Source organism: Hipposideros armiger, unplaced genomic scaffold, assembly GCF_001890085.2.
Source record: "Hipposideros armiger isolate ML-2016 unplaced genomic scaffold, ASM189008v1 scaffold_739, whole genome shotgun sequence".
In the NCBI taxonomy this organism is placed as follows: Eukaryota; Metazoa; Chordata; class Mammalia; order Chiroptera; family Hipposideridae; genus Hipposideros; species Hipposideros armiger.
In genome coordinates, this window is record NW_017732089.1 from 599,521 (window position 1) to 613,372 (window position 13,852).

Genomic DNA, 13,852 nt, shown 5'->3' on the forward strand with positions numbered 1-13,852 from the left:
AGTCCTAGCTGTCAAGGGCACAGCTAGCTCAGCTCCAAGTCCAATCACCATCCAGCCGCCCATCAGCAGCTTGCAGCTGCTCAGCTCAAGGTGCCTTGTTCAGTCTTAGTTGCAGGTGGGTGTAGCCCACTATCCCATGCGGGAGTCGAACCGGTAACCTTGTTATTAGGAGCATGTGCTCTCACCAGCTGAGCCATCCTGCCACTCATTGGCAGCTCAGCAGCAGCTCATCTCAGGTGCAGCCCACTGGCCTGTGTAGGAATTGAACCAGTGACCCTGTTGCTTAGAGCTTGCGCTCCTAACCAACTGAGCCACTCAGCTGGCCCCCAAAGTGTCACAAACCCTTATTTTGACTTTTTTCAACCATTTAAAAAATGTGAAAAACCATTTTTAGCTCTTGGGCCATTCAAAACCAGGCAGCAGGCCAGATGTGGCCCCCTGCCGTAGTTTGCTGACTCCTGACTTAACTGGATTTGAGATGCAAAGGAGTGAGAAGCCAAAAATAACTGAAGTTTTGAGCCCGAGTCACTGAGAAAAATTAACAATTGCAGATCATGGAAGTGAAGAGAAGAAACAGTTTGTAGAAAAGGATAAGTTCAATTTTAGACAAGTCATTTGGTGTTTCTCACAAGCACAAGCAAATAACCTTTCCACTACCCTTTCACAATAAACAAGTGGGATCAAAGTGTTATCCATACATGAGTGGGATCAGAGCAGTCAGTGCTTGAGCTGCTGGTTTGAAAAGCATCAGATCATTTGCATAAAGGTGCTAGCTGATGCTAGGAGAGGAGAGATCTCTTGGGAGAATGCTTTAAAAGAACAGCAGCAAGCCAGGGGCTTATCCTGGAAAAAGCTCATAGTTTGGGGCAGGAAGAGGGAGTTGGTAAAAGAGACAGGATATAAAGATTGAAAGTAGATGCTTGGTCACCCCAATGAATTAAAAAAAGGAATAGTTATGGGGATGTAAAGTATAGCATAGGGAATATAGTCAATAATATTGTAATAACTATGATGGTGTCAGGTAGGTACCAGACTTATCGGGATGATCATTTAGTAAATTATGTAAATGTCTAATCACTATGTTGTACATTTGAAACTAATATAATATTGTATGTCAACTGTAATTAAAATGCTTTTTAATTAAAAAAAAAAAAGTAAGTACATGCTTGGTCTGGGGATAAAGTAGTAGGCCCTGATGGAGCCAGGTCTTGAAGAAACAATAGCCCGTTATTCTCATACTGTCCTTTTTCCTGACTCCTAATGGATTCATTCTCTTTAAGAACCAGTGGCTACTTGAGCAAATTAAGTCTCATAACTTCTGAATCAACATTCTGTCTCTTGGAATATATTTCAAAGAACCTTTTACAGAGCTCCATCAGGTGACAGGTACAAGAGTTTGTTGCAGTATAATGTTTGGTGGTGGGGCCTGGAGGCAACCATTGTTCAACATTGGGAGTGCAGATAGGTAAAATGTGGATTCATATCATGGAGCACTAACATCATGGAGCTAGAAGCAACAAAATGCGTGTGATATAACACATAAAGTGACCCTTTAAAAAGATATGTGTGGAGAAAGGAAGAAAAAGCATTTTATATGTGCAGAACATTATTCTGTAAATTAGAAATGTGCACATGAAACAACACTCAGTCTTCAAATATTTCACAAAAAGACATACAGTAAATATATTAGAAGGGTTACCTATGGTGAGTTAAAGGAATGGGAGATGTAGAGACAAAAATAATTTTAAAGAGTAAAACAATTGAAGTGATATGGTAGGTATATCTGTGGGATGGACTACTGCGCAACCATTAAGAATCATCTTACAAAGTGCAGTCAGTAATAAAGGATGATGCTTACTATGTAACTGAGTGAAAACATAGATATGTGTATATAATCTCAATTTTGTAAAAAATATATGCAAAGAAAAACCTGAGAATGTTAACAGTATCTCTAGGAGGTGGTATTATTTGTGACTTTAATTCTTTATGCATTCTGTATTTTCTAAATTGAGTTTTTATCATTTTTGTGTAAGAGTGAATCAATAAAGGGTAAAGAGTTTTAAAGACATGGACTTCCAAGAGGGAGTAAAAAAAAAAAAGGCAATGCAATGCTGAGCTGCTTGGGTGTGGGGGAGCCATCCGTAAGGTTCTTTATAGGTTCTGAGGCCCATCGAAAATAAGTGTCAGTCCAACTCCCATCTCCTCTTTCTCCCTTGTCCAGCTCCTAGAACAAGCCTTGGTGATTGAGGAACAGCTGCGCCGTGCAGCTTATCTGAACATGTCAGAGGACCCCTCTCACCCTTCCATGGCCCTAAACACCCGCTTTGCTGAGGTGGAGTGTTTAGCGGAGAGTCATCAGCACCTGTCCAAGGAGTCAATGGCAGGAAACAAGCCTGCCAATGCGGTCCTGCACAAAGGTAGCCAGTGGCTCCCCTGCCTCCTGCTGACTCAGCATCCTCCCTCCTCTGCCCCTCCCCAATACACATTTACTTCTTGTTTCCAGAATGTTTTTTCAGAGCCCTTATGGGAGCTTAGGATGTGCTGGGGATCTGTGCTTTCCTCCTTGGGAAGCTATTACCTTAGAGGCAATCAAGGACAGTAATTTGTTTTCTCTTTTACCTCTTACCATATTCAAGTTGGAGGTGGAAAGCAAAGCAGAATAATATAGTGTCATCTGGGATACTTGAGAGGTGACTTCAGGTGTTTTAAGATCCCATCAAATTCTAGTGTTTTTTTCAACATTTTGTTTCTAATTAAAGTTAAAACAATGTGCGGGTGATGGAGGGTGAAGTGAGGAAAAGAAGGCTGTTATAAAGGAGAAGGGAGACGGCTCCAAATGGTGAGGAAAGATTATAAAAAAAGGAGACAATAAGAATAACCTCAAGAAGTTGAGGAAATAGAGAGAATGGGAGCAAAGGACAGATTAGATGACTTTAAAAAGCATAGAATCATGGACAGGTGGAACTGGAATAGGTGGAATAGAAATTTGAGCTGGTGGAGGCCAGGTCAGATGACTGATAAAAGGCAATATTCAAACACTCCAGCACACCAGTCATTTAGTCATTGAGAAGTCATGAGCGGGGCAAGTCCACTATGGTAAAAAGGATCTCTGTCTTGACCACCACAGCTCACCACCTCTTTTTTCGCTGTGTAGTTCTGAAACAGCTAGAAGAACTGCTGAGTGACATGAAAGCAGATGTGACTCGACTCCCAGCTACTATTGCCCGAATTCCCCCAGTTGCTGTGAGGCTACAGATGTCAGAGCGTAATATTCTCAGCCGCTTGGCAAACCGAGCACCTGACCCTACTCCACAGCAGGTAGGAGGACCATTTTCTTCTAGCCCAGTGTTCCAGCAGAGCCATTCTGGATCTTGTAACTTTTGCTCTGTGTCCCTAAGTGGGCAGGTGGGGCTGTCTTACCAGTGGGTCCCCTTGGGATCTGGTGGATGCCTGTGGTCTGGAACTCTGACTCTGTGGCTCTCTCTTTCCTATAGGTAGCGCAGCAGCAGTAAAGCTCCAGATTGATGACAACCACCTCCACCGCTGAGCAGTGACCTTCCTCACTTTCCCTTGCCCAGCTTCTCCCCTGGCGGCCTGAGAGACCCTCTTCTTCCTTCTGCCCATCTTCCATGTTGTAAAGGGACAGCCCCCACTGTACTGGGGGAGGGAAGGGAGCGAGGGGCAGTGGTGCCCTTCCTGCTGGAGAGACAGTGCAGCAGTAGCGCCGGCGCCATCTGCAGGGAGCTGGCGGGCTGGCCGCCTTCTGGGCCCTGGCTTGCCCCACTGTAACGTCTGTTACACACAAACTGTTGTGGGTTTCTGCCAGGCTTGAAGAAAACGATCTGAATTTCTTCTTCCTTTTGGTTTTATTTTGTTGGTTTATTTTGTGTTTTCTTTTCTCCTTTTTTGGGGTATTCAGAGTGGGCCGGGCCCCTGGGCGAGACACAGCTACCTCTGTTGGCATCTTTTTAATACCAGGAACCCAGCGGCTCCAGCCATGGCTAGAATGAAATAAAGTTGAAAAAAAAAAAAAAGGAAAAGAACCAAAATCATAAAAAAGCCACAGCAAATTTCTTGATGAAAATTGAAAATAAAAGTTTCCTTGTATTTTAGTGCTCTGGTTCAGTGTGGGTGTTAGGTGCAGGTGGATGAATGTGTATAACCCGAGCCTTGGGAAATGTGTAATTGAAAACTAAAGTTTTCTTTGTGTTCTGATAGTCCACAAGAGCCGTTTCATGTATGTGTGCATGTACCCAATGTGCTCAGGACCGAGGAAGGTGGCCTATGGAAAATGAGAGGTTTCAAAACTACCTGGGTTCATACCCTGTACTACCATTTAATGGCTGTATGACCTTGAGGAAGTTAACTTTTCTGGGTTGTAGAGTTCTGTATAAAATAAAGATATCATCTTCATAGAGTTGGGAACCAGTAAAGGGCGTGGAACAGTTTTTAACAGCTACTAAGCACTACCTTATTACTTATTTGAAGGAACACTTGTGTGAAGTTAGCATGCAAGATGTCCTCCCGACCTCCAGATGTGAACCTAGGCGGAGGAACCTGACAGGCTGAGCAGGGGTCTCTGGGGTCAAGGAAGCCGGCTTCCTAGTCAAGGGGTTGGGAGTAGGTAAATAGCCCGGGATTCCTTGATCTTGAGGCGGGGCGGAGGGTGCCAGGAAGAGGGCCCCGCTGTTACTTTTTGGTTTGGGGGTGGGGGGGTGGCCTTCAGGTACCAGTTTTTCTGACTGAAATCTGCTGCGGGACAAAAAGTCAAGGCCATGACAGAAAAGTCGGGGAAGCCGAAAATGGTCCCGCCCCCACTGCCTTCGCCCTCTGCCCGTACGAGTGGAGCGGTCCGCCACCGAATTTCCATCCGCCGCACCGCGGACGGTTCCACGCGCGTTCCCAGCGCTCTCATAGGTTCCGGCTTCTGCGGCCGACAGGAGGCAACCGGAAGAGGCGGGGCCACGAGGCGAGCGCGCTCTGCGCGCCTGCGTGAAACGTTTCCTAGGAGGGTGGCGTTGGAACGCTAGCCTCGGACTGCACGTGGAGTGCTGTACCTGGTACCGAGGGGGCGTCTCGGGCCTGGACCCGCTTTCAGGTGAGCGGAGGCTTCAGGGTGACCTGGAGGAAGGCGGGGAAAGGAGCACTGACCTGAGCTTGGACATGATGGAGACAGTACAAATGGCGTGGGGTTCGGGTCTCATGGTACAATGGAGGTTTGGTCAGGCCTCCAGAGGCTCTTGAGGGTGCTGAGTCGAGGTTCTGATCGAGACTATGCCCTTTCCTACTTTAATACGCTAAGTCTGCGGTCTGCCTTTCCCTTTCCAATACGCGCGACTCTACCTTCTCCCATTTTTGTTTTCTCCAGTACCATGGGGCGCAAGTTGGACCCTACGAAGAAGGAGAAGCGTGGGCCGGGCCGAAAGGCTCGGAAACAGAAGGGTGCCGAGACCGAACTCGCCAGATTCTTGCCTACAGGTAAGGGTCAGGCAATGCCTCCTGATTCTCCAGTTTTTACACCGTTCTTTCGCCTGTATTTATAACCCCATCCGTTTTTTAGTTTCTGTGTTCACTTTCTGTTCAAGTGGAACTTGCTTTGTATGAACTATTAGGAAGTAAGTATGAATGAAACGCTCACTGTCTTTAGTATTTAGAACTTAGGGAAGATGCCACAGGGACCCAAGTATCTATGCAAGGAGAGGTGCGGTTTAACATTGAGGAAGTTCAGAGGAAGGGGAGTTCCATGCAGTTAGAGAACTTACAGATTTTAAGAATCAGGGTTGAAAAAAGGAAATTGGGACGGGGACAGGCCAGTCACTGTGATCTGCATTGTGGAGGGGATGGAGATGGGAAAGCACAGGTCTGGTTTCCACACGGTGAGCCGTCTGCATGGAAGACTAGATGGGAGAAAGGAGTGGAAAGGTAGTTTGTGTTGCTTACATTAGATAAAAATGCAGTTTATTGAGGTTTTAGCAAGTGCTAGGCACTTTACTGAAGCCTTTGGACACATTGTATCACTTCATTCTCTTAATGCCCTATGAGAGAGGCACTCACTGTTAAGGAAATGGATGCTGAGAGGTTAAGTAATTTGCATGCAGTTAGTAAATGACAGTGCTGAGATTTAAACCTTTTGTTTCTTGGAGCGTGTATGAAAAACAGAGGTTATAAAGGTAAAATCTGCTGTGGTTGGTAGCCAATTAAGTTGAGGTTAAAGGAAAGGACAGAATAAAAGATAACTTTTGAATCTGTTATCAGGATGATGATATTATTTATTGAAATCAGAAGACTGGAGGGAGGCCCAGTTTGGATTTGGTTGGTGAGCAACCAGTTGGAGATCATCTCCTTACTTTTCTTAGTCACCTCCTGGTAGAGCACTGTGGAGTGAGTTTGAATTGACTCCCTTTCATTAGTGTACTAATTCTCTCCCCACTTTTATTTACTCTACCTCTGTTCTTTTTCATATGCCTGGTAACCTCCTGTTCTGCCTCTTTTTATTTTTTTATTTTTTAAAATTTTACAGCTGGTGACGAAAATTCTAAAAGACTGTCTAGTCGTGCTCGAAAGAGGTGAGTGTGGATGTCCAGTCTTATGTAGATTAAATTGGTTCTGTGTATCTTCAGCCACATGCTTCCCTGTGATCATGCTGATGAAAAGGGCTGTTTGGGGACTGTCACATTTCCCTGTGATGGGAAATGGTAGTATCTGGAAATATGTTTCATTTTTTCACTCCTTATATCTTTTCAGGGCAGCTAAAAGGAGGTTGGGCTCTGCAGAAGCCCCTGAGACGAATAAGTGCCCTGGGGCCAACCCATTGACTGGAAAGCTACCAAAAGGTCAGTGAAAATAGTTGCTGGGAGGACCTCTGGGTCCTGGGTAGGGAATGTTTGCTGAGCATTTCTGGAGTGAAAGGAACAGCCAGAGGACATCCTTGGGGGTAGAAAGTACAGGCTCCATCAGTGTGTGGCTATCATCAGTCCAGTATTCTTCAAACTCTTAGGGATCTCTGCAGGAGCTGTCCAGACACCTGGTAAGAAGGGAGCCCAGTCCTTATTTAACACTGCTCAAGGCAAGAAGCGCCCAGCACCAGCCCATAGCAGTGATGAGGAAGAGGAAGAGGACTCTGAAGAAGATGGTGTGCTAAACCAAGGGGACTTTTGGGGCTCAGAGGACGGCGATGCTGATATGAAGGATGACTATGGAGCTGATTCGAACTCAGAGGATGGAGGTGACAGTGAAGGCGAAGAGGTGAGATTTATCTCTGGGTGTTCAGGAAGGGATCCTTGCCTTTTAGAGACTTTCCAGATCCTTGTCCCTCAGTGACAAGGATAAAGATAAGCCTGAGTACAACAAGAAAGGGATTTTAGTGTTTCATCACTGTTTTCCTATCACCTTTATGTCTTCTTGGTGCACAAGCAAGTTTTAAAAAGTTGTAGAGTATTTTAAGATATGAGAATGCTCAGTGCTGGTGAGTATATGGTAAAGTGGACACTTGTATATCCCACTGATGGGAACAGAAATGCATACACATGGTTTATAAAGCATTTGGTATCTGAGAACCTTAAAATGTTTTCCTTTTGACTTGTAATTCCGTTAGGAAGATGATCCAAAATGTGGACCGATTTATTTAGGTATAAGAAGTTACTTATGTATTCCACAATTAGATTGTGGGTGTGTTATTAGAAAAATTCAAGCAGTATAAAGCGTTGTGAATAAAAAGGAAGTTCCCATTTGCACTACTTTCCCACAACCCCCTTCTCTCTACAGAGTTCCTATTATGAGATGTGCAGGCACACTGTGGAGTATGCCAAAAACTGAGAAATTCCAAAGTACCCGATAGGCATAAGTAAATTATGGTTCATTTATATGCTAAATTAACATTTTTCCATTATGTCTGAAAATGCTTGTGATTTGTGAGTGAGAAAAGGCAAGAAACAAATTTGCAAATGCATCATGATTTTAATGATGTGAAAACTGTAGAGTAAGTCTGGGAGAAAACATGGCAGAATGGATGCCAAGAGCAATTTTTGTGCCCCCCCCCCATATACATACGTGTGTATGCATTTGTGTTTTAAACTTTTTAATGGAAAGGAAAATACAAAAGTAGAACAGTATAACGAACCCTGTCAATTCATCAGTTAGTTTCAACAGTGGTCAGTATTGTGCCAACCTTATATTTGCTTCTTTAGGGTCTATGTTTCCTTCTGAGAACAAGTGTTACATTTGTATTTAGGAAAAAAAATACAGAGAGAAAGTGCTAGTGGGATGGTGGGAGGGCAGGCTTTGTATCACCACCCCCTTGTCTCTTTTTTCAGTTGCTGCCCATTGAAAGGGCTGCTCGGAAGCAGAAGGCCCAGGAAGCTGTTGCTGGGTGAGTTTTGGAAACTTTAGCATGGAGACTAGTTAGCAGCTGGGATGAAGGGAACTGTGAGGAAGAAGGAAGTGTCTGTCTGATCCGTGAAACACTCTGTTCCTGGACCTGTTTCTAGGGAAGAGTGGAGTGAGGAGGAGACTGATGAAGAGGAAGAAGAGGAGGAAATGTCCCCTAAGCCAGGCCCCCAAGAGGGTGATGAGCCAGATGGGGGCCTGCAGATCAATGTGGAAGTGGAGGAGCCTTTCGTGCTGCCCCCTGCTGGGGAGACGGAGCAGGATATCCTTCCAGGGCAGGGTGAAGGCTGAGGGAAGGTGCTACAAGAGGGGATTTCCAGGCCCTGGGACATTATGAACAGTTCCTTAACAGCTCCACATGCCCAGGCTCCAGACTTGCAACGAGTTCACAAGCGAATCCAAGATATAGTCGGAGTGCTGCGTGATTTTGGGACTCAGCGGGAGGAAGGTCGGTCTAGAGCTGAATATCTGCATCGGCTTCAGAGGGATCTGGCCACTTACTACTCCTATGGAGAATTCCTGCTTGGCAAGCTCATGGACCTCTTCCCCCTGTCTGAGGTACTGAATTGCCCAAGTAATGCCCATTCTGATTTTCTTTTCTCACCTTCTCTCTCCTTAATCTGTGTCAGGAAGGCAGTCAGCCCCTTTGCTCTCTTCTCATCTGGCTAAGCTCCTTGGCCAGCCTGACTTTCTCCCTCCCTTCTTGCTTTCCCAGCTGGTGGAGTTCTTAGAAGCTAATGAGGTGCCTCGGCCCATCACCCTCAGGACCAATACCTTGAAAACCCGGCGCCGAGACCTTGCTCAGGTGAGGGGTGGGTTTTGAGGTTTGAGGAGTACTCTCTGGGAGGTGCTGACTTCTGCTAACCCTATTCCACCCTGATTGGGTGGGGTCTTAGTACCTAAGTGTTTCTTGGTATAGGCATGATCCCAGGAGGCAAACCTAGACAGGCCTAAGTGTCATGCTGGGTCTGTCTGACCAGCTCAGGGCCCAGAACCCCTCCCTGTGAGGTGGGAAACTCATCCCTTTAGCCTTTGCTTCCTGTGACATAGTTGAGACATCAAAATCAGGACAAAAGTACTGCCTCAAAAATGAGAGGGAGTTGTCTGCCTCTTAGATCATTGAGAAGCTGGTGAAACTGACTCCTGCCCTCAGAAAAAGACAGGCACACACAATATTTTAAGCACATTCTTTCCAAGGGTTCAGGCCCCCAGGTTAAAGGCCCCTGTTCTAACATCAGTGGTGTGGCCCTGTGTGTGGTGTATCCTGGTGCAAAGATAACCTGATAATTATCTTTAATGTGCTCTAACCAGTAGCACTAAGTATCAGGATGGTAAGGGGGCTGAGCCTCCTGGAAAATCAGAGTCCACTTCCAGAAAATAACTGAATAGGAGCTGATATGATAATCTGCTCCATTGGGATGGAGTTCAGACCTTGAATTAGAGCCTGAGGCTAAGGAAAAGGACACCAGGGGATGGGGTGGGATGGGAAAATTGTGTTTAGGGAGTCTGATGATTGTGTCTGACAGAGAGCTCTAGGAGTTGGGCCACAGACTCCCTGATAGGACCATACTTGCATCTGTTTTCTTGGTATAGTAATCTAAGAGTTTTAAAAAATCTTCATTCTTATCTTTAGGCGCTAATCAATCGTGGGGTTAACCTGGATCCCCTGGGCAAGTGGTCGAAGACTGGACTAGTGGTATATGATTCCTCAGTGCCCATTGGTAAGTGTTCCTGGCCCAATAGCCCATCTGCCCCTGCCCTTGTCCCAGCATGTCTCAAACAGCTCCTCCTCCACAGGTGCTACTCCTGAGTACCTGGCTGGGCACTATATGCTGCAGGGAGCCTCCAGTATGTTACCTGTCATGGCCTTGGCGCCCCAGGAACATGAGCGGATACTGGACATGTGTTGTGCCCCTGGAGGAAAGACCAGCTACATAGGTATGAGAAGGGCAGGCAGGGGTAGGATTCATCTGGCTCTCTGCTTTTGAAAGTAGATGGGGTTTTGCTCACCCATAAAATGGGGTAGCAGTTGTGCTTGGCTTAGCATTATATTATGCTTGGGTTGTGAGGCTTGAGATAAGCATATAGAGGTCCTTGGCACAGTGTTCACAAAGTTAGTCATAACCATTTTAATTAAGCTGTTATCACTTAAAAGAAGTAACTTAGTCTGTACGAGCAGAAAGACGTTCGGTAAAAATGAAAAACCACATTGGTAGGCTTGCTCATCACCTGGGGCCAGTGCAGACTGGGGAGACTGATGTAGTAGGCATGGGGAGCGGGGCTTATTGGGAGTGAAGTTTGCCTTGAGGGGCTGAAACTTCACCTGTGGATTCCTGGGCTGGAGGGTGGCTAGCAAGTGTGGGCGCACAGGTGCTGGCTGCTGAGCACTGCCCTCCCTTCCCTCAGCCCAGCTGATGAAGAACACGGGTGTGATCCTTGCCAATGATGCCAATGCTGAGCGGCTCAAGAGTGTTGTGGGCAACCTGCACCGGTTAGGAGTCACCAACACCATTATCAGCCACTATGATGGGCGCCAGTTCCCCAAGGTGCGACTCCCCTCGGGCATCTCTCCTGAGCTGCCTTTCCGTTCACCTGCCCTCTTCTTGACATCAGAATGTTTAGACGTGCCCCTAGGAAATAAATGGTATGGTACAGGTGACCAAAAACACCTGATTAACCTACCCTTTTTCCCTAGGTGGTGGGGGGCTTTGACCGAGTACTGCTGGATGCTCCCTGCAGTGGCACTGGGATCATCTCCAAGGACCCAGCTGTGAAGACTAACAAGGTGAGGAGTCGGGATGGGGTGGGGGCAGCTGAGAGGTCTTGGCTGGGCTCACAGAGCCAGAATGGGAGGTGGAAGGGCACTCTGAGCAGTCAGGAGCTCACCTCTCCTGAGGCTGCCTTTTGAAATTCTGACACTCTTGGGTCTCATTCCTGGGACAGGATGAGAAGGACATCCTGCGCTGTGCTCACCTTCAGAAGGAGTTGCTCCTGAGTGCTATTGACTCTGTCAATGCCACCTCCAAGACAGGAGGCTACCTTGTCTACTGCACCTGTTCCATTATGGTGAGGCCTCTGCTGAGGCAGAGCAGGAGGGCAGGGCTGGGAGACTGTTTGCCCCTTAGAGCTCCCTTTAGCTCTGCTTTTCCTTCCATCTTTCTCTCTCCCACATATCCAGGTGGAAGAGAATGAGTGGGTGGTGGACTATGCCCTGAAAAAGAGGAATGTACGACTGGTGCCCACAGGTCTAGACTTCGGCCAAGAGGGTTTTACCCGCTTTCGAGAAAGGCGCTTCCACCCTACTCTGCGTTCTACCCGCCGCTTCTACCCTCACACCCACAATATGGATGGTTTCTTTATTGCCAAGTTGAAGAAATTCTCCAATTCTATTCCCCAGTCCCAAACAGGTAAGTGATCTGCTCTCTGCCCATCGTCACTACCTTTGTTCTTTCTGCCTTTCAAGAGGCTTTACAGTATGACTGCAGGGAAGGGAAGGATTTCTGCTGCCCTTTGTTTGCTTGTATGAGAGACCCCTTTCATCCCAACTAGATTTGTTCCTGAGTCTGGACCTCTGCATGTTAGAGCATTCCTGTAGATGGGGGCCTTTTCCTTTATTCTGCCAAGTGGCTGAGCTTGTTTGGCATTTGGCATTAAATGTGTTCTCAGTGGGGGTTGTGGTTTCTTTTCTTTTTGGCCCAGTGTTGCCTTACTGGTAATGGACTTCTGCTGGTCCAGCATTGTCAGCACTGGGTTGGCGTAAGACTCCTCAAAACCATCAGCAGTTCTCTGAGCCCATCACACTAATTGCAGATTGTTTTCTCAGCCATCTTGAGGAGCCTGGCCTGGATCTCAATGGGAAGGGTGGGTTTTTTTTAAACAACATTGAGAGCTCTACATGCTGGGATATAATCCTGGGTTTAGTTGGAAGAGGGAGAGAGGAGCATCTTTTGATACAAACTGATTTATTGAGTTGATTTTTTTCTTTATAAATAATGCCCCTTACAAAAGTCACATCTGAATGTTAACAAAAACCTTAGTTATAAAATTGGTTGTAACTTTAAAAGTACATATTTAATGTCAGTCCTTATTTATATTTTATTAGCTTGTCTCTAGTTGCCCTCTTATTTTCCTGCATCTCATAAAAATCCACAAGAAAAAAACCTCTTTGGCTAAAAAAAAAAAGCCCCAGTTCTTCAGGTTTACTCAGGATTCACCTCCTCCTCAGAGTGTCTTGTTATCTGCTGTCCTCAAGGGGGCGCAGCTTCCTCTGAAAACCTTTTGACCCAAGGATGGGTAGTGATTCCTTCTCTTTAATGAAATGTTCAAATACCACATGAGTGAAGGTGATATAGAGTAATATGAATCTAGGTAATCTGCTCTAAGGCACTGTCCCAATTGTGTGGAACACTTGGCCAAGAGACAGTACCCAGGCAGTTTCCCCTTTTTTAATTAATTATTTATTTTAGTTGAGCCATCCTGCCACCTGTTGGCAGCTCAGCGGCAGCTCATCTCGGGCCAGGACTCGAACCGCTGATGCTCAGAGCTCAAACTCTTGAGCGAGTTCTTAACCAACTGAGCCCCTCGACCAGCCCTAGTTTCCTTATTTTAATGCCTCTACTGTCTCTTCCACTAATGATCAAGACCCAGTGATGAGGCCCATTTTCTCAAACCATCTGTTTAATTTTAGCCCCAGGAAATCCTGCAGCCTCTACCCCTGCAAGCCTAGGTCATGTGACCCCCAAGCCTGAGAGCAGCAGCCAGCCTGCCAAGAAGGCCAAAGTGGAAACAAAGCAGCAGTTGCAGAAACTGCAACATCCCAAGAAGGCCTCCTTCAAGAAGCAGAATGGGAGTGGCATCTCCAAAGGGGCAGACTCTGATTTGTCCACTGCACCTTCTGTCACAAAGGTCCAAGCTTCCTCCATGCTCCAGGATAGCAGTCAGCCAGCTGAAAAGGCCAAAGTGATGAGGGAACCAAAAGTGACTGGGAAATTAAAGCAACAGTCACCTAAACTTCAGTCCTTCAAGAAAGTTGCCTTCCGGAAGCAGAATGCTCCTGTCAAGGGCATGGACACAGACACACCTGCTGTGCTGTCCCTTTCCAAGACCCAGGCCACTCAGAAGCCTGAGAACTGTATTCAGCCCTTTGGGAAGACCCACCGGGCTGAGAAGATAAAACAGCAGTTGCCAGAGCAGCTTTCCAAGAAAACTGCCTTCCAGAAACAGAATGGCACCCCCAAGGGACGTAAGACTCCCACCATGTCCCCCCTTGATTCCAGCCGGCCCCCACCAGCAAAGAGGAGAAAATCTCAATCCAGAGGCAGCAGCCAGCCACTGCTGTCTTAGATGGATAGTTGAAACTAGACGGGGGTGGCTCCTTGCTGTTGTCACTGGGTTGGAACTCTTAACCTCTGTGAGAATGGCTTTCCCACTGCATAAGAAATTTAATATACATTTTACAATCTCTAGT

General features: G+C 46.5%; 2 protein-coding genes across 2 annotated transcripts in view; both read left to right on the forward strand.

Moving 5' to 3' along the window:
- The window catches only part of CHD4 (chromodomain helicase DNA binding protein 4), a 34,435-nt gene extending 30,386 nt beyond the window's left edge, over nucleotides 1-4,049 (forward strand). The window contains exons 33-35 of the mRNA XM_019627665.1: nucleotides 2,222-2,417; nucleotides 3,155-3,318; nucleotides 3,495-4,049. Coding sequence (XP_019483210.1) covers nucleotides 2,222-2,417; nucleotides 3,155-3,318; nucleotides 3,495-3,512 — 378 coding nt within the window. The 3' untranslated portion in view covers nucleotides 3,513-4,049. The remainder of the gene's footprint in view (nucleotides 1-2,221; nucleotides 2,418-3,154; nucleotides 3,319-3,494) is intronic.
- A 926-nt stretch (nucleotides 4,050-4,975) lies between these two features.
- Nucleotides 4,976-13,850, forward strand: NOP2 (NOP2 nucleolar protein). Its single transcript, XM_019627671.1, has 16 exons — nucleotides 4,976-5,098; nucleotides 5,369-5,478; nucleotides 6,521-6,566; nucleotides 6,745-6,833; nucleotides 6,998-7,245; nucleotides 8,313-8,368; nucleotides 8,487-8,647; nucleotides 8,744-8,943; nucleotides 9,101-9,190; nucleotides 10,019-10,106; nucleotides 10,183-10,323; nucleotides 10,792-10,931; nucleotides 11,081-11,170; nucleotides 11,329-11,451; nucleotides 11,564-11,792; nucleotides 13,073-13,850. The coding sequence occupies exons 2-16, from the start codon at nucleotides 5,373-5,375 to the stop codon at nucleotides 13,726-13,728; spliced, it is 2,463 nt and encodes an 820-aa protein (XP_019483216.1). The 5' UTR covers nucleotides 4,976-5,098; nucleotides 5,369-5,372; the 3' UTR covers nucleotides 13,729-13,850.
- Nucleotides 13,851-13,852: the final 2 nt, after the last annotated feature.